The 26,224-nt window shown below is 30.2% G+C and overlaps 1 protein-coding gene across 16 annotated transcripts; it reads left to right on the top strand.

Annotated features, from left to right (window-relative positions):
• Nucleotides 1-267: 267 nt before the first annotated feature.
• On the top strand, nt 268-26,224 carry LOC143252171 (protein SGT1 homolog). 16 transcript variants are annotated; one of them, XM_076503897.1, is made up of 9 exons: nt 318-449; nt 1,812-2,079; nt 2,167-2,212; nt 4,024-4,120; nt 7,628-7,735; nt 10,055-10,145; nt 14,336-14,535; nt 19,480-19,614; nt 23,859-26,224. In XM_076503897.1, exons 3-8 carry the CDS (start codon nt 2,196-2,198, stop codon nt 19,582-19,584), a joined length of 618 nt encoding a protein of 205 aa, XP_076360012.1. In that variant the 5' UTR covers nt 318-449; nt 1,812-2,079; nt 2,167-2,195; the 3' UTR covers nt 19,585-19,614; nt 23,859-26,224. The 16 variants fall into 16 exon arrangements, with proteins under 16 accessions (XP_076360010.1, XP_076360007.1, XP_076360014.1 ...); XM_076503896.1 differs by having other exon boundaries at nt 2,149-2,212; XM_076503895.1 differs by having other exon boundaries at nt 268-402; nt 1,812-2,212.

Genomic DNA, 26,224 nt, shown 5'->3' with positions numbered 1-26,224 from the left:
ACATTGTATAGGCCGACATTTTACATGCTGCGATACTGTAAGAGTAGAATCACTAAAAGGGTATTAATTTTATTTTTCAAACCATTTTAGAATTAGTGAATGTGTATACCAAACAACTGTGATGTGATATGTCCATAATACAACTCTGACGTAAGCTGTAGAGGTTTAATTCAGTCTGAAATTTAACTTGCTTCATATTTTATAAGTTATATTTGTATATATCAACCGATATATAACTAAGAGAAATGACTGCTGTAAGATGGCGCACGACTAGTTCACATTAACCAATAGAAATAAAGAATTGAAGTTGTATATAGTGTGCCATTTATAGATGGAAGTGAGTGGCGTGGTGATATCTCCTAGAAAAAATTTCCGAAATTCGGTAAAGCTGCGTAGTTAACGGTACTTTTGGTTGTTTAGTGTATTTTATTTCAGGGAGAACGTGCTAGGTAAATAATATTTAAATTACGAAAATTGACAAAAAGTCATTCAGGTCTTATTTGTTATTAACGGTTAAGTTTATTTAATTTCCGTTTTTCAAAAATACTGTGTTAGAGCCTTAGTGTTAGAATCTAACGCATCAAAAATGATAATAAAAACTGCTTGCCGAAATATGTTTAAATGTGGGGTAAGTTTGTTAATGTAACAAAAAACATTAAATTTGAGGTTCATACTGAAAGTGAAGACTGATGAATTTTTGTCACTAGTTTCAAGTTTCTTGTTAAAAATATTGGAGATGTGAAAGTAAATATTAGATATTTTACAAGCTTTATAAATTCTTATATTTTCTATATTTTTTTTAAGTTTAAAATATGTGTATGAGAAACAATATCAGTTTCTCTAACGAGAGTCAGATGAAATTTACTTACTGGGGCGTGTATGTGCATAAGCCGTAAATTAAAAACTTTGGGACTAGCGCTTGGAAACGCAATTTTTAAAAAAGTCACCTGCAAATATACCTTTAACTTAATATATTTGTTAGAAAAACAACATAAAGATGGGCGTATTTAGAGTCGTTATTTACTGGGGTGGATTAAATCTATTAATAATAGTATTAGTTCCTGTACATAATATAAAACAAATTTTAAAACTTACTCTTTTAAAGCCACCATTTCACATCACACACACACACACACACACACACACACACACAAATAATAAAGATGAATAAATTTGATGCCACTAACAAGTAAATGGCTGTGGTTATCCACATTTTTTTTTTCTTTTTGTGATAAGGTTATTTTTTAATTTGCCACATATGGATATTTTGTTTTTCCTAATTTACCATGCCTAATTATTTTTGAGTAAGGGAAGAACTGGTAATCAAACTTGGTCATGTTTAAAGTTTTTACACAACATTTAAAAATTGATTAAATTTAACTTTGATGTGAGTCTGATTTAGAGAATTTGTATTAAACTTTTATGTTTTTTATAACTAGAGAAGATATTTAGACAGTTAAATTGTAATTTTTGTTTTGTTGCCTTCTATTTAAATTATCTGCTTGTTTGTTAGAAATTAAGCACAAAGCTACACAATGAGTGACCTATGCTCTGTTCCCTATAGGTATTGAAACCTGATTTCAAGCACTATAGACATCTCACTATGTCACTGAGGGATGTTATCATCAAAATGTAACGCCTAAATTGTTATATTCTGGACTTTATCACTTGTTTGGCTAGTGGATACTTTTATTCTATGAAAATGTTTGTAAAATGCTGAATTAGTGTGCATTTTAATAGTTTAGCAATATTAGGAAAGACTTTTTTGATTGGTGACACAATTTTGAAGTAAATCATCATTGTTATTTCAGAGATATGTGTGGAAGCAGGGGGTGAAATTCTCAAAACAAAACAGGTAGAGGTATTCAACTGGGTGAAGTGGACCTGTTATTGAGAAAAGAAAAAATTATGCATAAGCATAAAAAAATGGCAATTTGAATGTTAGTGAATAAATGCTTTCTGATGGAACAATGGACCATACTCGCATCCAAAATAACCAGCTCAAATAACTTCCAGTACACAGTACCAGTGAGAACTGGTAGAATTTCAACCTTGTGTTGAAGTATACATACTTCAAAAGTAAAGAACTTACTATATTAGCTGGGTATCCTTTCTTATATGATGTTTTTATAAAAATATTTGTACAAGTTTTAAATGTTTTTACAGGTATTGCAAGAAACTGTTTAGTTTTGAGGATGTCAAGCAAAGGAAGGTAATTTATTAATATAAGTAAAATTTAAGTTTATTTTTTTACTATCCAGCTTTGGGTTTTACAACCATTGTATTCTTAATTGATGTTTGTACTTTTTTAACTGTTGCTTCTTTGTTTTTTTGTGTGTGTGTGTGGTAATACTGAATACAGAGTTGATATGATAATCAGTGATGTCGAGAAACCCACTTGTTGAGAAATTTATATGCAAAAACGGCTCGTTTGGGTTGAGAAAATATTTTACATAGAAGGTCGAAAACGCTTGTTTCTTCTATGTAAAATATTTTCTCAACCCAAACGAGCCGTCTTTGCATATAGAGTTGATATGAATCACTGTATAATTGTGCATCCTTGATGAGGATAGCTTTTCATATTGCTGTAATGTATTATATTTTTCAAATAGGCAAAAGTAATGAAAAATTATTTGTAAATACTGCATTTTAATCCAGATACCAATTTATATACAAATCAGTATAAACAATTCAGTTGTAAAGAGTTTTTTATAATTCAAACAGCATGGGTGATATGGCTTAAGTTATCTGTTTGGACCAGATTTATAAGAAAATTGTAATTAAGTTAAAAACAGATATGAGGCTCCTGGACTTTCTCATGGAGAGTGTCCCTATATTTAGAACATGCGTATAGAGAGAAGTTTCTGAAAAATATATTTTTTTAGTCCTTTAATTTTTTTCTGGATATAAAGTTGTCACTAAACAGTTTTAGCTCAGTTGATGTGAAAAGGTGTTATTAAAGACATTTTACAGTTTAGAAATTGACAGAAAAATAAATAACAGGTGAAAAAATATTTCATTTTTTTCAATTTTAGAGCATGTGACTAAAATCTTTAAAAAGTACATCTTTTGTGAGTTGTACATAACATGACAAACTCTGGTAGATTAGACATAATGCACCATTGATTATATTGAAACCGGTTTTGCTATGTAATGTATAAAAAGTGCTGCAAACTTGTGCATAATCAGTGTATGTGTAATTAACTAATGTGGTGAGCTGTGTATTCATAAGCAATTTGACAATCAGTGTCTGATGTCTGAAATTTTTGTTTTCTTATTTCTTTCCTTCCTTTGTATGTAATTATATCTTGCATTTATTTTGTTTCTGTTGCAGTTAGCTTAATTAAAGAATACCTAACAAGTAAATTAGAATGGTAATATAAATGACTAATGGATATTAATGTTAAGAGAAGTACTGCTAGAGCTTTTGTTTACCCCAAAGATTGTTTGTGTTTATTTATCTGTTTTATGGATATCAATAAAAGTTAGTTGAATACTTTTTTTCATAAGTAGAAAAAATTGAAGGCTGGTACTAAGTTTAATAATTTGTTCAAAACAGTTGTTTGTTTATTGTTTAAAACCTGTATTTATATAAAATATTAAGTTAATTATTTACATAGACTTCAACTATTATGGTCAACCCACCATTCTCGTAGTTTTATGCTTTTTTTTAAATATTTTGTATTTCAGTTATAAACATTATGGTCTGTATTCATTTTATGTGAATAAAATAAATTATGTGGGTTTCTTTGATCTGTAATAACTGTAATAGTTTTTTTTTTATGCAGTTTTTCCCACTAATTTGTATAGTATAGAAACTATTTTAAGCAGTGAAAATTTTAAAAATACTGATCTGATATTTGTTGCTGACCTGTAAAAGATTAAATGAACACAGGTTTAATGGTACAGTAGCGTGTGTGTTTTGTGCTTTACATACCAGTGTTTGTTGTATCATAATTGTAGATTAACTAATTTCTGTGTTATGAAGTATCTGTAAACCAATTCTAATGTTTTTTCTAACAGGTATGAATGGTATCAGACAGAAAGTCATGTGGTTATTACTATTTTGCTGAAAAATTTGAAGGATGATGATGTTAAGATTGTGTTTCTTCCAGATGATGTAAGTTCATGTCATTACCTCTACAATGAGGTGTCTGAGTTTAAGTTTACAAACAAAAATGAAATTTAAGTGCTTATTGTTTTGTTTCTTTTAACTTACCTACATAAGAGGTAAGCCTAAACCATATTGTTAGGATAAAATCTAAAACTATTATTACCGATGATTTTCTTGTAATCAAGACTTTTATATTTAATTTCATATTAGAATATGTATTAAGAGAAAGCAACCACTAGGAAGCTTGTATTTCAAACTTCAACCTTATGTATTATAAATTAATCATCAGTGATTGGAAATGTGTTGATTTGTGTTACATACTTTATTTTAAAATTGTATGGAATTACATATTTGAGAGCAGCGTAACATAATTATGATGTCAGTATTTCAAATATTACTGGATTTTGATACCAGGTTTAATTTATTATATTTTCTATTCTAAACAAAAAAGCAAAATTTGATACATGAATTAAGGCTTTTAACATAGTAAGCTATGCAATAGATACAATAAATTCAAACTTAAATTGGTAGAAAAGCTAAATAAAAAAAATTGGTAAAGAAGTAGAAAGCAGAGCATTAATTTAATAGGATGTAATTAATAGGGTTCTTCAGACTTAATTTGTTATTGATTGTGCATGAGATTTGCGGAACATTTTGGATTAAAATGTTTTGAAATTCAATAACGATTAACATTAAGATGCTGGGAATGTCAGATATCTTTGAGGTTATTTCAATCATTCTGAAGACCTTAACAGTTTTGGTGATTTTACCAGAATTTAGAATACAAGTTTTAATTTTTAAGTATAATTATGCCCTCAGGGTGTGAAAATTGGGGCAATATTTTATTTGTGTGTGTGAAAAAAGAGCCAGTGATGTGATAGCCAAAGAGGGTTTAAATGCTCTTAGTTCTTTTTAGAAAACTCTTTTGTTTAAAATGGTGAAGATTATATTAGTTTCATGAGACCTGCAGTACTTTTAATAGTATTGAGATGCCAAGAAAGTCTTGAATCTAATTGAATTTTTTGCTTGAAGATATTTGTGTCCATTGCAGCAGCATCTGTTTTTCATGAGGTTGTTTTCATTTGATTTTTATTATGTTTGTTACATTTATAGGCACGAGGAAAGTTTTTAAAAATTTCAGCCTGCACAAAAGTACAGATGATAGATACACCAGTGTTTATTTACACACATGTAGTTGATTCTTGCACTCAAGAACTTCCTACAATTTTAGTGAATAGGCATGTAATTTTGCAGTACAAATTTAACATGTCTTGCATGGTTGCATTGCTTTATTTTGTTTGATAAATGGTTTACTGTTACCTTGTCTTATGTTCTTATCATTATAATAAGGCTTAAACTGAAGATTTTCATTGTGGTAATTAATGAAAGTGATAAAATATATATATACACATTTTTAATATAAGTAAATAAAGGTGCACTAACATAAATGATTTGAGAATGAACTCTGCAAGCATGAGATGCACATGTTGCTCTAATTCTCCAAGTCTTTTAAAATATAACTTATACAAATGTTTTACTCTGGCACAATTATTAGATCAAAAATGCCACTTCTACCTTACTAAAATATACATTTTTTGTAATGTTCCTTAATTATCTTACAATCGTAGTTTATTAAACATTTGGTGTAATGTCATCAGACATGTATGTATATTTCTTCAAGTAATTTATTTATTTTTTTATTGCAAACATAAATTGTCATTTTTACACTTTTCACAAACCAGCTTTTAGCGCTACAACTGACAAAAGCCTGAATTAGCTCATGTAGTTAATAATTAAACAAACTACAGATTGTTTTGTTACATCAAAAGCACAACACAGAACTTAAAACTATTGTTGCATAAAACCAGTAACATTGTAAGATATGGACAATATTTATTTTTTCTATAAGGATGTATTCCATTTTGTGACATATTGCATTGTTATTTCAAAAAGGTTTTGTTAAAAAAACACAACTAAATAGTGCATTTCTTATAGATATTCTTAAAATTTGTTAGATACAATTCAGTCTCCTTAGTTTGTTGTGATCATTTATTTTACCTGCATTTTACATTATTTTGAGTTTTTTTTTCTAGTTAAGTTTATAACCATGAGTATATAATTAGTTTTTCATATGTACTTTACTGTTAAACATTTTGTGAAATATGAGGAAACAAAGATTTCTAAGTTTTTATTGTTCACGAAAATGTGAAGGCTTTTGACTTGTGAAAGTTCACGTCCTTAGTTATTTTAATTATTAACATTTTGTAAGTTAACACTCACATGTACGTGGAAATGATACTGTTAGTAACAATGCACAATAGTTTTTGTACATGTTTTAATGTACGTATTTATGACTTAAAAGTTGTATTTGGTTCAAAGATTTTAATTTTCTAAAAATTAGACATAGTTGTACTTAGAACTGTAGATATATGATCAATTATATCATTTTATTACCAGTCTTATGATGGTTTTAGTTTTCTATGAAAAACTGTTGTTTGAGTTCAATAGCAAATCAACTATTGAGATGTAAATATAGGTTCCAGCTATCTGATTTTCAGGCTTAGTTTTATAGTATTCATTACAACACTTTTTTATTTTTCAGTTCAGATTTATGTTATAAGTACTTCTGTATTGAGTGCAGATTTAATTATAATACTTTTGAGGAGTATTAGATGTTTTCTATGCTACTGTTTCATTTATTTCAAGTAAGTAATATGTTAAACAAAAACTATTAGTCTAAATTAGTTGATAAACAAAATGGTAAAACTTCTTCAAAAACTTAGAAAATAGATATAAACATAATTTGTTTCACAATATTATTAGCTTAGAAAAGCTGCATTAATTTATAGAAAAGTTCTTGTATGTAAATGTAGTTTTTATTATAAAATTATTTGTACTTTTTTCTTATTTAAGTTACAAATATAAAATGTTATCTCATTTTTTATATTTGTAACTTACAGTACAAATAATTTTGTAATATAAACTATATTTACATACATGAATTTTTCTAGAAATTAATGCAGCTCTTCTAAGCTAATAATATTGTGAAAAAGATCATGTTAATGTTTATATCTATTTTTTTTCTTCAGAGAATTATATCCTGATGAGTATGGATGAGAGGTTATATTGTTGTGTCAAAGTAGTGCAGTTATGGGCATGTTCTAAAAGTAAGTCAGTCTTATTATTCAGTTCTCAGAGCTGAACAAGATCACTTTGGTGTCAGGTGCTACTGTCTTATTAGTAACTGAAAGTTAGGAACAGCTATAACTGATTTCTATGGGTCTCTTACATGGCCATCTAACCCATACATGTATAAGTTGCCATTCAAGTTGAAAATTCATCTTTGTAGGTCAAACACACATACACAGATAGAGGGAAGCAGCAGTGGTTATTACGCCACATAAGACAAAATTAAATGGGATTTATTAGTAGAACATTGCTAACCAGTTGCTTTTTTTCAGCTTTTGTTTTGGTAAAAATACTGTTTTTGTTTATACATATATTCTCTTGCAGCTACATTGTTCAATAAAACTTCCTGGTGAAACGGATTATAATCTTGAACTTGAATTATCTCGTGAGATTGTGCCATCCAAAAGTTCATGGAAAGTTCTTCCCTCAAAAGTAAGTAATATTTCTGTGTTTAACTTTCTCTACTGAGAACTCGCACAAAACTTAAACTACTGGAATGACTTAACTTTTTGGTACGAGTCAATGAAACTACATGTTAAAGTTGCATACAGAACTTAGGATTGGAGTAACATCATACAAGCACAATGAAAAAGTTTAACTTATTATTGTATATAACAACTGCAATTCGAAATTGTTTAGCTTACTGTGAAAAAGTTAATATAGTTTTGCTGAAAAACCAGGTTATAAACATAAAATTAACTTCCTGAGAATTTAGTGTGGAACAGCTATTTTTTGTTCTATATCATGTGACTTGTTTAAAATTATTATGCACCTGTAATTATGAAATCTAAAGGTTGCTGTAATAAAACTCACTGTGTGGTACCTATTTCACAAAAGTTAAAACACCATTTTTGTGTATGTATATATATTTTGCAGGTTAAACATTTTTAGATAACATACATGTAGAGTATTTCTAAAAATACAATGCTTCAGTTTTCACATTTAAAAATAAGACAAAGATGGACATACACATAAGTGCATCATATTTTAACAGATTTCTGTATGTAGTAAGATATTTTATTAAATGTTGACAGGTTATTAAATCAGTTCTAACAATGAAAATTTAGTACACAAGAAACTAAGCATGTTGGCAGCCTGGTGGTTTTATATGTTTTAATTTACTTTAATAAATTTTGCAAGTACATGGGTAACATAAAAAAAATATTATTTGAATTTGATTATTTTTAATATTCATGTTTTATCTGTAAAATAATTTTAATATATTTCCGTATAAAGTTAATTTGCAAGAAAACGTGTTTTTGTTTGATACCACTGAACATCAGTGTATTTAGTTTAATAAATATTAGCCATATAAATTTCGTAAAAATGGATCTTCATTATGAATATGAAAAAGAAGAGAAAGATATATGCAGAAAACAATCATGTATATGTATAAGGTTTACTAAGCAACTCTTTTGGATTTTTGTTAATTTTCATGTTTGTATATGTTGCTAAAATTAAACAAATTTTTCTGCTGTAACATTTTTAACTTGTATTTTGTGTGTAATGCTTTTACGACAAAATTATTTTTAAATGCTTATTTTCAGAGTGCTTAGGTCATTTTATGGAAAATATTAACATTTTTATGCTTTAAGGTAAAGAAAATATATTTGCAATAAATAATTTTGCATCTGTTCTGTTTTTATCTGAGCTTTAAATACGTTTTATATGTAATTTTCAAAAAAATTTTGTTTACAAATTCAGTGTTTTTTGTTGAGTTCTGAGAATTGTTAACAATTGCAAAACACATGGATGAAAGCCTTTGAAGGTGGCTGAAGTTCTCAATTTCAACCTTGTTGGAGATTATTTATAGTTTTAAATAAACCTTAAACAAAAAAACATCATAGTCACCAAGTACGTGATTGTGTGTGGTAAGATAAAAATGTGAATTGTATGTGTTACTTAGTATTATTTCATATAACCAGGAAATTGAACTTAGAAGTTAATTAAATGTTAATGTGCATCATATTTATGGTATCTGTCAAAAAGATTAATACTCACCATTTTCCTAATACAAATATATTTAAGTATACTAATATATATAATCTTTTATCCCAAATAGTAAAAAACATTTGAAACTTACAAACAATATTTGGTCTTCTGTCTGGTATGGAGCTTAATATTTAATTTACCAGTTCAGACACAAGTCACTTTTTTATGTTGATGTACAGATATACTCGCTTGACAGGAATGCTTGATAGCTCTATTGTCATTTGGCCTAATGTAGTTTACAAGCATACTTTTCACAGGAAGATAGATATCTAATGCACTCATAGAAATACTGTAACATTAACAGTTAATTCTCTGAAGTTGAACAGTTCGTAATGTTCAAAATCTATAAATGTTTCTGGTCAAATTCTGTAGCTTTCTGATAAATGTTATTCACAGTTATAGCTTCCAAAGTTCATAGTCTACTGACTGTAGCTGACAAACAATATATAGTACTGTTTCTCAGCTAGCTTTTATACCAATTATACAAGATTTTGGAATGCTAAACAATATTCAAAGACACTAGTATTTTTGTAAACTACATGTTGATTTTTGCTTTCAAGAATCTTCTACAAGTTTAGAGAATAGGCAGGACTTGTGCAATACATGTCCAGCAGTATATGCCACCTGAAACAAACTTAAGTATTAAAATAAATGTATAAGAGTAAATCTGTTACAAGTTTTTATAATTTTACAAATTTTATAACTGTGTTGAATTTAAACACATTCTACTAGTTCATACATATCTGTTTGTGTTTCTAGATTGAAATCAAAATGAAAAAAGCAGAAGGTTTCCGATGGACGGCACTAGAAAAGACTGAAGAGAAAAGACAATTAAAACAAATTTCTCAAGGTAACTTTTTTAACAATTTGCTGACAAAATTTTCAAGAAATAAAATTTCAAATTATGGAACTGTGTTTTTGTGTCCAAAACTAAAATTACTATAGCTGTAACATTGTTTTGCAAGGTTGTGATATTCTTAAGAAAAAAAAAAATACTTTTCCAAGGGTGATTATGACCAGTAATGTGGTCAAACCAAAATGAGTTTAGCACTACCCATACACATTTTAATAAAGTTGGATACATAATGGTACTTATTTCTAGTTAACTATTAATTATGTATAAAGAAAATTATTGCTCTACTTTTCATAAGTAGATGAAAACCATTTCACTTAAAAAAAGTTTTACTTTGTCTATGACTGAAACAAGCATGGTTAAATATAGATATAGTGACCTGTAAATGTTGAAGAAAAAAACATATTTCAGTGAAATAAAATAATTACTTTATAAATAAACAAAATATTGATGAATACATTAATGTGTATACTTTCCACACATCAGAGAAACCAGGAAAAGTCGGTGAATTTTGTTTTAGCATTCTAAGCCTAATTAACTTCAATAAATTTTTGTTTCCAAATAAAAATTGAGAAAAGTAGGTGAATTTCCAAATAACAGATGATGAAAAAAAGCAACTATCAGTAGCATCTAAAAATTGCATGAATGTTAATTCTAATGCATTTAGGACATGAGTAGATGTATTTTATACATAAACATTGTTTTCTTTATATCAGTCCTTCTGCTTATTCTTAACTATATTGAAGCATGAAAGCAGTTGAAATAGGTGTTGCAAACAGTAACACTGAAACTTTAGTCTTAAGAGTTCTGGACATGCTTTTTTTCTCTTTCTAAACATCATGAAGGATCATTTTATTGACAAATTATCTAGAGATAGGCAGTTTTCCCATAAATAAATTATTTTGATCTTAAAAATTTTTATTCATTAATAAAACATTCCACTTAACAATAGTCACTGGAGGAATTTGTCGTTGACATGTTTATGTTAAATATTTGATTGTTTTAGTAAAGTCTGGCAGAGTTTAGAGATGCGACAGGTTTACAGTCTTAGGGATTTTGTTTTTTTTTCATATGTCTTTTATTCGTTTAATTACCAAAAATAACAATTATGTAGAATAATAATTGTTCAGTAACTTTGTTTTAATTAATTAGAAAACAAAATATGCATCATTATGCATTGCCTATATAACACATGATGTGGTAATGCATAATACAAGTTGGACAAGAGTAATTGCACAAACACATTGTGCATAAACATTGGAAATATAGAATGTCATCAATGAACAATTAAGGAAAACTCCTATAAATCAAATTATAGGTGTCAATGTATAATGTTAGTAATTTAAAAATGACAAGTTTTTTAGGGGTAAAAAATGAGGTAAAAAGTAAGATATTGAAATGTGTAACATTATGTTGACAGTAACTTGTGTAGCACATGTAAGAGTTTCTGAGAGTACAGTATTATTTATTTTCCCTGAATCTTTACAAAAACTGTTGAATTGGTACTAGTGACTAACTGAATACATAATGAATAAATGAAGATTACAGATTATTAGGTAAACTGCATTTAAAATAGGTACATTTTCTTAATACATCACTCAGGATGCTAAATAGAAGAAAGAATAAAGATTGAAAGTAAAGATGAGCATCTGCAGCTTGATAGATTTGAATTAATAGCTTTCAGCTTTCAGAAGATGCAATGTTCTTGGGGTCAAGGTATTGATTGATAAGGAAATTGTGTTGTGCTAATGTGGTCAAGTACAAGTGATGTGTTTAGTTCAGTTGAATATGGCAGTTATTAGATAATTTGTCAAATAATAAAATAATTAACAATTATCTGGGATGGTCTAGGATTTACTAGTCCTTGATTGCTTCACTAACTGATGTTTATAGGTAATCTACAAAAGAAAAAAAATACCTGTCTTGACAGAATATACTAATTGTTCGTCTCAGCAGAAGTGAAAGAAGCAGCAGGAAAGCAAGGTGCTATGGATGGAGAGTCAATTAACATTTAAAAAAATGGCACATGTTTTGGGTGGCTGGTACCTATAAATCAAGAGATATTTAGTGTAATTTCAAAGAAGACCCACTTTCATTGATTGAGTGCTACATGTTCAACTTGATCAGTGTCCAAGATTTTACAAGGATACTATGGTTAGGCTTGATCTGAAATAATAAAATCTTTTAAGAAAATATATAAGTAATATAAACTAACCCATAATGTGTGTTGATGTAAGTTTAACATCCAGGAGGTCTCAATTAGGTATTGTGGAACATGTTTTCAGAATGATGGGTATTTTGCTGAGAGGCTAATATTATTATGATGTAGAGAATTGACATTTGAGTGATTTATTTTGTTCTGGCTTTTCTTTTAGATTTGGTGGCTAATTTCATGAATCCTTTTTACATAAGGGATATTGAAAGTTTTTTTTTTTTTTTTTTCAACATAACTTGCTAGTGTACTGTGATTGGTGTAGTGTACTTCCAGAGTATTTGTAGCTGTAAATATGCATGTTCTTGCATGTTATAGGTTATTATTCCATTAGAAGTCTGAACACATTGTATAGGAAAGCAGATTAGATGTTACACTTAAGAATTTAGTGTTTGTGGAAAATGTTATGGGTGTATTACATAATTTAAGTTTGAAGTTCTTGAGGTTTCTGTGAGAAATAATTACTTGTGTTTTTGACAGGTGGAAAAAAACTATATATTTCACTATGTTTTGATTTTTGTTTAACTCTAAAACATAAGTAAAATATTTAAATTATTCACATTTATCTGTTTTTATTAATTGTAATATGCAACAATGTGTAAGAACAAATTGAAAAATTTGACACTTGTAGTGTAACACTGTTATGCAATATTACTGTCAATGACAAACATGTTTGTGTACAGTAACATTCACAGCTGTTCCATTATGATTGATTGTTGTGATGGTGTATAGTATTATAATGCAGTTACAAAAATTGTGGATGTTTTATGAGAATGTTTGGTTTCAGGTATGAAGTATACTATATGTGTAATTAAACTTTATAACAAAATTATTTGCCTGGCCTGGCCAGGTGGGTTAAGATGTTCAATTTATAATCTGAAGGTTGCGGGTTTGAATCCCTCTTGCACCAAACATGCTTGCCCTTTCAGCCATAGGGTCATTATAATGTGATGGTCAATCCCACTATTCATTGGTAAAAGAGTAGCTCAAGAGTTGGTGGTGGGTGGAGATGAAAAAAAAAAACGAACTTAATTATTCGTTAGTATAATCTGGTGATATTTGAATATACAAACATTTGTGTAAACTAGAAAACGGTGTCATTATATGCTTTTGTTACAACAGGTGTTAAACTAATGTTTATCATAATTTTAAGATTATATGCAGAGGCAACAATGAAAATATGTTTTGATAAAGAGGTATCATCAGTGATAGAGGGGTGAGAAGGGGTGATCTAATATCTTTGAAATTGTTTACAACAACTTTACAAGAAGTATTCAGACAAACTGGGTTAAAGAATGAAGGTATGGAAATATACAGTGAGACACTAACAGATCTAAGGTTTGCAAATGATGTATCCCTCTGTACAGATTCAACAAAAAAGATGGAGGCCCTGTTAAACAGTTTGAATGTCAGAAGTGAGACAGCAGAATCAAAAATACATAGGGGAAAAACCAAATTTATGGCTGACTATCATGACACCAATACCGTCAAAATTGTGAATGAATAAATAGTGTCATAGAATAAGAAAAACAACAAATATAATAGATGCAGTAAGGTTCATATAAGAACTGAATGGAAATGGACTGAACATGTAGCAAGATATTCAGGTAATAGTTGGACATTATGAACAATGAAATGGCAACCTAGGATAGGGAATATATCTAAGGGAAGGCAGAAGAGAAGATGGAGCAGTAATATATTGGCAGAAACAGAAATCAGGTGGACACAGTATGCTAAGAATAGGAAGTACTGGACTGGTCTGACAGAGCTGTATCCAGTAAAAGTTGACTGTAGGTTAAGTAGAAAATATTTTAGGTAACATGATCGATCAATACATGCACATTTTATTCTTTAGTGTTTTTCTCCTTATTTGTATGAATAGGTTTATTTTTTTTACCAAAGTGTGAAGAACACTAGTTTTGTTCTGCTTGAATTCTGTTAAGTAAAACCTTTCCTTTTGTTTTTTCAAAATAAGATCATTCAGCTAGTGCAGGTCCTCCGACTGTGTATCCCTCGTCTGCCCGACATCAAAAGGACTGGGATAAGCTCGTTCTAGACATAAAAAAAGAGGAAGAAACTGATAAATCTGAAGGAGAAGCTGCTTTAAATGAACTCTTTCAGAAAATTTATGCAGAAGGATCTGATGAAGTTAAAAAAGCAATGAATAAATCCTTTGTAAGTAACATAAATTGGACTGCAGTAATTTATTGTTTGTTCAAAATGACGAACGATGTTATTTAGGATTTGTCATATAACCTTCAGTAGAAAGTAGTAAGAACTGAAAGTGATTATGGATAAATATACCAGTTTATAAAATATTTGTTTTAATACTCCTACGAAAAGTGGGGCCTAATAGGCCCCAGAGCAACTTGAAATGTTATTAATATTAGGCTAATAATTTTGTATTTAAATGAAATTGCCATTTAAATCCATTAATGAATGGATTAACAAGATTCCCACTGTCCCTATCTACTATCTAGCGAAACCACAGCCAGGGGAACGGGCTTGGAGAAATCAGGACTAGAAACGTCTTTTCGTAGGAGTGTTAATTAGTGATTAAAGATATGGATGGCTTAATTTAAAAACTTGTGGAATACATTATTTATTAAAAGTTAAATACCACCAACTGAAAATTGATTTATAATATCTTGTTCTCTTCCTTGTACACAACACCTGTGACACAGTTTTGTCATTCTTTGTTGCACAGTTTGTTGTTATTGAATATTAGAATATGTATAATTTAGGTTTTTGTCAGCTCGGAGGTTATACAAACTTTTGGCAATGTGAAAATACACTGTACATAAAGCTGTACCTACGTTGGCCTCACTTTTCAAATTACTATTGATAGTACTTCAGTTTGTGATTAGTTTTATATTGAAATGGAAATTTGCTTATTTCTATAGTCTAGTAATTTTTCTCAGCTTTACTTTTTATTAAAAAATGAACAAAATATTCAATTCTTGTACTGTTTTATTAGGTCTTTAAAATTCTTTTTTGTGTGACTGTATGGTAACTTTTAATTTAAATAATATAATAACTGTATAAGAATATTCAAATTATATGTGTTTTATACAAATATTATCATGCAAGTGTATTTAACTTTTGTTTAAAAATTAGTATTTGGTCTTTTTTGTTTGGAGCTTCAGCTTTGAATGCTTGTACTTTATTGAGAATTTTGTAGGTTTTTATCTTAAAGTATACTGTAATGGAGCTATTGAATAGAATAATTTTCTTTCTTCATTTGATGTTTAGAGATGTTTTTTTGCAGCTGTAAATGTTACTATAGAACTGAATAGCTGTGTTTTTAGATTCTGTTGGTTTCCCTTAGTTGCATTTCCTCAAGCCAATACTATCTTTTCATAAAATAAAAATATTAAACTTATTAACTGTTTCTTTTCCCCTGTTTGTTTACAGGTGTACCAACTGTTCTTTTTAGCTGTAAGGTGGGTAAATTGAACTGAGGATTACTAATTTGTTTTTTCAGCTGGTTTCTAAGGGTTTTAACTGAATTACAAGTGATTTATTTTTCCAGTTAAAAACTTGAACTGTTTAACTGAATAAAGGTATCAGTGCTTACTTTTGTATTTTCATTTGTTGAATGGGTCTAATGCTATGCATAACTATTTTACTTTCTCATATAGGTTTTTATGGTGGAATAATGAGTGATTGTGTTTCGTTTTTGATTGTAGTAGAGGATTATTGTACTAAGCTGGAATATACTATTTCATCCACCTAAAATCTTTGTGAAGTACATTAAATAAATGTACAGTGGAACCCCCTCTAAGCAGCCACCCCTCAGATTCAGTCACCCCTTGAAAGTGGTCATTCAATCACAGTCCCTTTTTGTTGTTTACATAATCCCTAATTATGTACAGTGGAACCCCTCTAATCAGGCCAGTTTGTCTCAGTCCCGAAGGTGGCTGCTTTAGAGAGGTTCCACTGCATTTTCAAATAAAGGTTGAATATATGCTATTATATAATGTTACTCTCAAATGTATCTTCACCAATCTTTCTTACCAAATTGACTTTTGATCTTGCTGTTTTTGTTTAACTTTTTTCAGAATTTCTCCTTCACATGTTTAGGTTTTGCTGGCTCTGATAATTGCTGGGGTCACTCTTACCATGAGGTGTCTTTCTATGAAATAGTTCTTCACAATTAACCTTTGTTTTTCCTTTTGTGCCAGCTTTTTATAGATTTTTTTTCCAGAACTTCTTTGGAAAGCTTGCTTTTCTTACTTGTGGATTTCAGTTTTTTTAATCCATGATTCTTTTGCATTATTAGTGAACTGGATATTACCATTTTAGAAGTTTCTATTTAGAAGGCTGTTCAAAAGCTGCAACTTCCAAAACTATACCTTTTCTCTCCCATAGCTATCTCAACCTTCATTTGCTCTCTAGGCATTGGTATTTATCTTGAATAGCACACAACTTTTTATCCCTATATTGTTTTTCTCATTACAGTAACGTGCTGATCTTGTGACCACCTTCCACCAATCCCATTGTACTCTCTGTAGTAACACTACAGTGTTCATGCACATGTTTTCAGTTGTTCCTCAAGTGAATTTTGAAACGTTTTTTTCTGTTTTCTTGCAGGTTATCACTTTACTAAATGAACAGGTAATTCCAATTATTTCTTTTACTTTCTTTTTCCAAAATCCACATAGACTTATGAATCTGCATTTTCATGTGGCTGATGAAGTTCCCACCAAAATGGACAAAACTTGTGTAACCAAATCCCCATTGCAGCAAGTTGTTGAGGTCAGCTGAGGAGATTTAGGTATTAATTTGGTGGGAGTTGAACACATTATCTGCTTCTGATGCTCATTCTTCCTTGCTCTTGAGGAAGTTTTTGTCAAGGGGAGGATAATTTTGACTTGGTTTTCCCTGCCCCATATTTTTGGCTAGTCACACAGTTCTTTCATTTATCTTCTTCTTACACCTTAATGATCAAGTTTGTCAAATTTTGCATCTACCTTTTAGCCCTTCATTCATTTTCTTCCCTGTTAGGAGAAGATCCTCTTTCCAATTACCACTATTTTCCTCTCTCTTCTGACATTCTTGTTATGGTCAACTTTTGTAGTTCAAGTATAATCAGGAGTAAGTTTGCCTTGTCCTCCTTGGCTTTTGGACCACCTTTCTTTTGCTTACCAACATGCCTAAAATCCCTGTTTGGAATCTCAACATTTAGATCTTCTCATTCCCTTGTGGGGTTCTAATTTAGATGCCTTGGTTCATTTTAATGGGTCTCAGTTTATTACAATTCACATTACATCAACCAAACTTTTACATGTTCTTTCCTCTTTTCAGTTGTTGTCTCAGGTCTTTCACCAGTCTCCTGATCATTTTTCTGCCAATCTCTGGATCCTCCACCAACCAGTGGCACAGCAGTATGTCTGCAGACTCATACCACTAAAAACTGGGTTGTGATACCTGTGGTGGGCAGAGCACAGATAGCTCATTGTGTAGCTTTGTGCTTAAATCAAACAAACCAAACCTCTGGACCCTCCTATGGTCTACTATGGCCTCTTTGTCAACTTCAGCCTTGTCTCTCACCATTGTATTTTGTGTTAAGATTTACTCTGAAGGGATCCATTAGTCATGTGGGTGGATCTTCCCCTTTTAGTCATTATGGAAACTTCCATGTTTCTGTACAAAACTGTCATTGGAGTCCATGGTAAATATGGCAAGATTACTTTCTTCTTTTTCCTTCCTTGCTTCTTGTTTGTTTGATCCCACTGATTGTGCTCAATCTTTACTTGTTTAAGTGCCCCATGCTCCTCCTTTGTTCTGGCCTTCTTCCTACTCATGACATTCCCCTTTGTATGCCTGTTCCTCCTGGCCTCACACTTATTGGTGGATATTCCTGTTCTACCTCTAGTTGCTGTCTGTTTTCACCACTGTATGTGGTGTTAATAATGGTCAACTTCATTCTCTTTAGTAAATACTTATTTTAGTGTAATTTAGGTGTTAGCTATACTTTATTTTTCTTGAGCTATTTGAAATGGGATTGCTCTAATTCAGTAATTCATACTGTTGTAGCAACCTGATATTAAATAACTATTTTAAGGTTGTAACTGAAACCTTTTTCATACCTGTTGTCACATACTAAAAATATACTAAAATCTTGAAGGAAGTTATTGCTGAACTAAAATGGATGACCAGTGTGGGCACTGTTTTTTTTTTTTTTTAATCTCTTCCAAGGTACCATATTAATGTTCTATGGAGCTCTTGACTGGGTTTTTTATAAAACCTTACTATTACATAGTCTCACCATCTTTGTGTCAGAGGTTGTGATTTTGAATTTTTAAGCAGAAAGAGAGCTGTGCAAAATCCTCTTGTCTTTTGTTTTGGAGAGTTTTTTGTCAAACTACTACCTTCTCACATTTTTCAGTTAGTTAGTTGTGGACTTTTGATAATCCCCCCCTCCACATCCCCCTAGTGACCAATTTATACTTAATTCTCTTTTCTTCAAATTTCTTGGGAGGATTCTTTTCCTTCCAGAATTTTCTCCTAGTCCAAAATTTTATTTCTCTTGTATGGTTGTTACTAAACATTTAACTTGTGATCATGTTTTCAACCCTCACTCAAGATGGACCTTGAGTTGAAGATTGCAGAATGCTCTCTATCTATAGTTACAGTAATGTAGTTGAAAATGCAGTTATTAGAGCCAAAATAGTATTAAAGTAATTTGCTATCTTATACCTTATAATTATACCTTTGTTTTCATTCATCTAGTCATTTCTTAAAAGAATAGCCTTTGACATTTATCATTGCATCCTACTGAACTTGTTATTAAGGATAGGAGTTTTTGTTTAGGTTTACACATCTTCTGGTATTGACCAGTGGGAGAAAGAGTGAATGTTTGCTACTTTAACTGTGTTCTTCAATTCAGGTTGATTTCTGAGGCACTGAATTTAGTAGCTCCATTTTTCTTGTAGGTATATTCTGTAGAATTTACTCGTAACTATTTATTATTTCAGCTTGTTCCTTGGATAATACACTAAACAAATCTACTTTAAGTTTTACAATATGAAACCTGAGGGAAGTCTGAATAGTTGTATTTATTATCTTACTGGTTCTGTAACAGTGAAATAAATAATTGTATTTTTCTTGTTCAAGATGGAGTCTGGGGGTACTGTACTAAGCACCAATTGGCAGGAAGTAGGCACTAAACATGTTGATGTCAAACCACCAGATGGCATGGAGTGGAAGAAATGGGAATGAACTCGTGGGTCACTCAGTTTGTTTTGGGATGTATGTTAGTATTATGTTTGTTTATAAATTACTAATATGAACTTGACAGTCTGTGAAGTAGGCTGTAGTAATCTTTTCTGAAGCATCAATGTATTATAATTCTTGCATATTATGTACTGATTGTATGTGGGAATGGTCCGGTACAAATGCATTTCTGTGGCTCTTACTTTGTAAGAGTAATATATAGAGACATAAAACAGCAAAGATGTGACAACTATACATCCACAAAATATTATGTAACATGTTTCTAAATTTTGTGTTTTATTATGGGTTTGTAGGTTTGTTTTTGTTTTTTTTGTTTTTTTCAAATAACATTTCCTTCTGTCCAGTTCTATTATAGTGCCTACAGTCTGAAAGTTTTGAATAATCAAGTATTTCTTTGGTTATTTACTCTCTGTAGGGCCAAATATGCTTGTTTATTCCTCAGTATTTAACTTAATTTTATAGTTTAGTGAAACTGTACATAAATTCAATAATATGGGTTTTCAAGTGTATGTGGTCTTAATTTTTAAGGCTAAAACATTAATTTTCTGAAGCTTTCATAAAAAAAAAATTCATACCACATACACTGTCTTTATCTTTCTTTGTGCATAACTTGTACAATTAAATTATCATACAACTTGTAATCTGCAATGCTCAACTTATAATTTTAGGTTTAAAGCAGTAGAAGAAAACTTGTATTAATCTTAGACCATAGTAACTATTGAACAAGGTTTCTTTTCCTTTAAGGAATTCTTCACAATCAGAAGAGCCAGTAAATGAAAAGCATTCTACCAAATTGTGACTATCACAGTTTAATGTTTATTTGAAGCTGTATTCCCATGCTTACAGCCTGAACATGAATATTAATAAATTATCTGATAGTTTTAATGCAGGTATTTTGTCTTGAATTTGGAAGGAAGATTTTATTCTAAATTGAAATGTATAAATTGTTCCGTATAAATATCCAGTTCTTTTTAACCTGTTTTTCAAATTTTGTTCTGAGATTTTTAGAAAAATTATTGAGAAATAGCAATACTGTCATATCAATGACTGTTCAGGAACATATGTAGAAACAACAGGAGTGGAGAATTTCATTAAGTATTTCTATTAATAAAGTTAATAAATTGGTAATTACACCCATTTCTTTGTAATACAGTTTTAATTATGTGCATCTTAGAAATAAAATATTCCCATTTATTGGTATTTTTAAATGCTTTATGGTTGAATATTATCAGAATGTTTGTTTTTCTTGGGCTGTTAAACTGGTTAGGAACAAAGCTTAAAGAATGTAACCTGCTTAAAATGTTTTCATGATAAAAATTTACTTTCACATTTATTCTGCTCTCTTGCATGAATTGTTTGTAATGATTGACTGAGAATGTATCATGTAGTATAAACATGTTGAATGTTGCTTTTGAAAAACTTCTCAGTGAATCACACCAGTTAATTATTAAGGCTGTCGCTTTAATTTGCAGCAGAACTTTTTACGTGATAATTTTCTATAGCGTAATGAAAATACATCAATTCATTTTTGGCCTAATTACAAACAATTTGCTCAAACACATAATGACTAAGGACATATTGCATGAGATGTGTGATACTCACAGGTGAAGAATCATGGAATGTTTTTTTTTTTAGGAATTGGAATTTTGCAAAAACAAAAATATATCTATCCTAATTTACAAACAGCATATCATCAAGTAAAGGAAGGATAACACTGCATCTTCTTTTACAATAAAATGTATGCTTTTATGTTGTTTATTAAGATATTCTAAGAATTTTTTAGCAGGTTTATCATCATTGAAGATAATAAAACTATCTTTAATGTATTATTTATACAGTAGAGTCAACTTCACAGGGACATTTTCCCAACCATTCTTGTTCTTTAATCCATAGAAAAATATTGACTTGGTAAGAGTATAATTTAGAGACCACATCAAGATTGTCAGCCTGGTCTTAAATTACATTATTAAATCTAAATTGTGAGTGTTTAATAGTAATTTGTAGAAGATCTTTTCAAACTTCTTAATGGTTTTCATTTTCTTTAAACATAAAACAAACAAGTCACTAGCTGATTTTAATACCTCTTCCAATTTTATATAAGATTTTTAGCAAGAGAAGAAAATTTGATAATTTATAAAAGTTGTTAATAAACCTTCTGATTTCCATTGTAAGTGTTTATATCATAAATATGGAGGTTTGAATTCCTGTCACAGAACATGCACATTCTTTTAGCCTAGGGGTATTATAATATGACAATCAATCCCAGTATTTACAGGTAAGAGTAGCCCAATTGATGATAGTGAGTGGTGTTGACTGGTGACTAGCTACCTTCTCTCTAGTAGCTTTGTACAAAATTCAAACCAAATATTAGACACAACAGGTTTAATTGGAACTTCAGCTTTATAAACATTGGGTTTTGTGATGTTATACGTATTATCATATAGAAACATTTTTATTTTTTGATTGGAAAAAATATTTCTGCATATCTCATTCTCTTTTCATTTAGGACTTTATTTACTTAACAAATTTACTTTTTGTTATTAAGAATTGCCAGAAACTTTTGAATAAAATAAATTTATATAACATCAATCACATTAACTTTATTTGTTTTGTTTTTTATTCAGTATCTTGGTTTCTTCTTGCATCATTTAAAGTAACTTTCTCTTCCTTCAAAATTTTTTTTTTGTTGATTATTAGTCATGAAAGCATTCTAATGCTTTAGCTTGTGTACAAATTTTGTGTAAATTACTATTATTAGGCCAAAACAGCAATTTCTTTAAATTCCTTAATGCTAATGATTAGGGTAAAAAAATCTGAAAAGTAAAACTTTTGAGATACTATGGAGTAACTTAAACCTTTTAGCTAACGTCTTTTTTTTCTCAAATACATAAAGACAATTATCAGAAAATTGTATATTGTCTTTGTTCATCTTAGAAAGGATTTCACCTTGAAATTTTGCAGATTGAACTTAGTTCATATAAAGTTAAGATTTTCACTTGATGTTTAAACACATTGATAATATGAAACAAGTCTAGTAAAAATAAATAAATATTTGTTATTACAAGTCAGAATTTTACTCAGTTCCACAAGTTAGTGTTTGCAAAATATCCTGATTAAACTTCATATCAGTTGGACATTTTTAGTGACCAGGTGATTAAATTGTGATTAAATAATTGAGAATCCAGCATAATTCTTCTCCACTGCACAGTAATATGGAAAAGAATGGAACATGGTGTTTTATTATTAAGAAAGAATTTCTGATAATGGTTTATTTCCTTAAAATTGCCTCCAAACACATCTGTGCATATTAATGAAAGGGTAAGTGTTGTACAGGATTTTAAGTAAAATTTCCTTTTAATCTTGTCACAATCAAAAGTACCAATTAATAAATAAAAAAACAAACAAACAAGGCTTCAAGATGTAGTCATGGAATAATTAGTGTACTCAGTAATTGATAGATTTGATTTATAACGTCACATACAATGTGTATGTTTTTTGTTTTTTTCAATAAAGATCTTTACTCTGTGTGTGTTGTACTTTTGTTTTATTTTTTGTATAGGAAAATTGTTATAAAAATGAATAAACTTGAAATTTGAATGTAAAAGAAATGAGGTTTTATAACTATATGTACTTACATTTTTAAATCAGGTATTTTAATTATTGGAAAGTTCTTAGTATTTGAAGAATGTTTACTGGTTTCTTGACAGCACTGAATATTTGCAAATTTAAGATCACTCGCAGAAGCAACAGTTGGCCCTCTTCCCCAAACATTTGTTTAGTTGCAGATGACAAGAAAATGCCCTTGGACTAAATGGGAATTCCTGGTTGTGAACCTAATAAGATATGTTGAAGATAAACATGATATGACATATACTAAAGAAACATGATTAATGATTCAGCACAGAAAGGACTTAACACATTTACTATTTTAAAATAACTATAATCATTGTACATCTTAGTGAACCATTCGGTAGGGGGAGGAGTTATAATAAAACTCAAAGTATTGCCAATTATTATTTATTATTGTGTTTTTATTTGTTTCTTTGCTTTTAGTTAAGAGAGAAGAACATACTCAGTTGATATACTGAACAAAATTTCTATGTGCTTTATATTATTTTTTCCAGTAGATAATTTGCAGTATAGGAAATAAACATTTTCATACTATAGGGTGATCCAATGAGAGAAATTTCACCAATGTGGTATGGGAAGAATATCTTACAATAAAATTTTTGAATAACCATATTTCATTTTGTTTTTAGGTGAATCACTGATGATGGCTGCCTACCTAACATCGGAGGAAAATAGAAATTGATGGCTTGGATGAAAGTGTACAATTCAGTTGCCTACATGCAACATTTATTTCAAGAACATTTAGATATTTCCCTCAGATCAATTACACAAATAGTTACTGAAATCAGAGCTAGTCAAACAGCATCCAGGAAGCCTGAATATTTTGCACATTACAAATGTTCACTGGGGGCAGGGATGCTCTGTGGAATGGCCCCTACAATTCCATCTGAAGAACAAGTTTGAAATTCAAATTATTCTGTTGAGCTGCATCCCCAGGTTTTTCATGGTGATCTGAACATGAGAGCTTGACATAGATTCTGCATCAACTTAAGGACACAGATTTCTCTAAAGAAGTGCAAGCATCACAAGAGACGATTATCACATGTTAGGGTTGGAAGAGTCAAAATGGCTGCTGTACTTTTTAGATGAGGTGTTGTTTCAGCTCTCCAACCATGTCAAGAGATTTAACTGTGATGTGGAAAGCACAGCAATCTGCTCTTGGGTGTGAGCATATATGGGACTCTCCCAGACTTAAGGTATAATGCATGTTGTCTGCTTCACTGTGAATGGAGGCCTCTCTTGTTCCCACTATTGCAAGAGTTCTTTATTCCAACTTTACATCAACTCTGAATACTTGTCCGTGAAGTTAACATTCAGAAGGATAGTGACCATATACAGTGATCGATGACTATCTGTGAATGGTTAATTGACGCATATGCATGCTGGATAAACAATGATGGCTCGGTGAAGTGACTTTCTCGTTTACCAGATTTAACCTAACTTAGTATTTTCTGAAAGGTTTACATTATGGACAGAGTATGTGCTAAAACTCCCTAAACTGTCCATGAGTTCATGGACAGAATTATCTAATGATGCAGACAGATAACCTGAGATCTTGTGAAGAGTGTACCATGAAATATTTACTAGGTTTGAGAAAAACGGTGAAATTTGCAGAAAAACGTGGAAGCTTAAAAGTGACATTAGTAAAAGCTAGGTGCTTAACTAATATTGTTGCAAATTAATTGCTATAACTAACATTACAAGCCAAGTGTTCTATTTCAGTGATGTTTGTTTTTTTAATCTTTTTTTATTCTTACCATAAGAAACCAGGGGGGTATCTATCATTGGATCACCCTGTATATTATCATAGATGCTTGAAGATATAACCAACAATACTGGTATTCATTCCCTTTCATTTTCGTATTTTTACTTTTTGGCTGAATATGTCAGATGAAAACTTGATATGGCTTGAATAATTCCTTTACACTAAAACGCACATACGTTCTTCTAATTAATATTCAAAGGGTTAATAAGTTACCCATCAAATATCTATATATAGTTAACTAATTTAGTACCAATATGGGTGGTAGTATAGGTTAAAGTAAAATATAATGCTTTCATCCAACAGTCAGAGTGTAGTGACGTATTATGTAAACGTGCACTTCATTTCACAGTTCCTCCCTCCCATGTAGCTCATTCTTCCATCAATCAAAGAATAATATTTTCACTGGCTGTAGTTAATAGATTGTTCATTAGCTGAATTTCTTTTTTTTTTTTTTTTTGGCAACAGAAATAACTCAACAATAAATCAAAATCGTAACTAATTTACATCACGGTCTATATAGAGGCATTCTTAAGTTTTTTTTATTCTAGTTTATATATGTTCTGAACTTTTGTAAGGTGCTCTAACTTAAACCACAACACCATTCTCAATGACATACTTTATAATATTGGTCCAAAGTTTCGAGGAATGATCTGTACGATTCCCTCCCATTCATGATATATATACTCGCTTGATTTAAAACAACACTGTAATTACTACTTGTGGAAGCACTGGGGATTGAGGGCTTGTTTTTGTTGTTAAGTACAAAGCTACATGGTAGGGTATCTCGTGATGACGAGAAACCCACTTGAAGTAAAAATGTATCTCAAAACGGCTGGTATTGGTATTTATTAGTTTTAAATGTCTTTTAACTTGAATAACTTGAACAGTCTTGGTTGACATGTAATGCTAATCACTTGACTTTTAAGTATGTTGCACGAGAGAGTGAAAATGTTTTTGTAATCATATTAGACCCAACTGGTGATTAGGGGTTTCAAATATAATTGTTAGCATTTTAAATGGATTCGATCTTTGTACCGTTAAGATGATGTTTTTAACGTAAAACTACTTGTCTGTTCTCCGTCCGTCTTGCATGATCAAAGCACCTGATCCACAACTTGTGGGTTCCAAAGTTCGAATCCCGTAACTGAATATGCTCGTTCTTTTAGTTGTTAGGCTGTTATAATGTGATGGTCAATTCGATTATTCATTATTAAAGAGTACCCCAAGAAC

Source organism: Tachypleus tridentatus, chromosome 6 (assembly GCF_004210375.1).
Source record: "Tachypleus tridentatus isolate NWPU-2018 chromosome 6, ASM421037v1, whole genome shotgun sequence".
NCBI classification, from domain to species: Eukaryota; Metazoa; Arthropoda; class Merostomata; order Xiphosura; family Limulidae; genus Tachypleus; species Tachypleus tridentatus.
The sequence above is the reverse complement of the archived record's forward strand: the minus strand, read 5'-3'. Positions and strand labels throughout refer to the sequence as shown.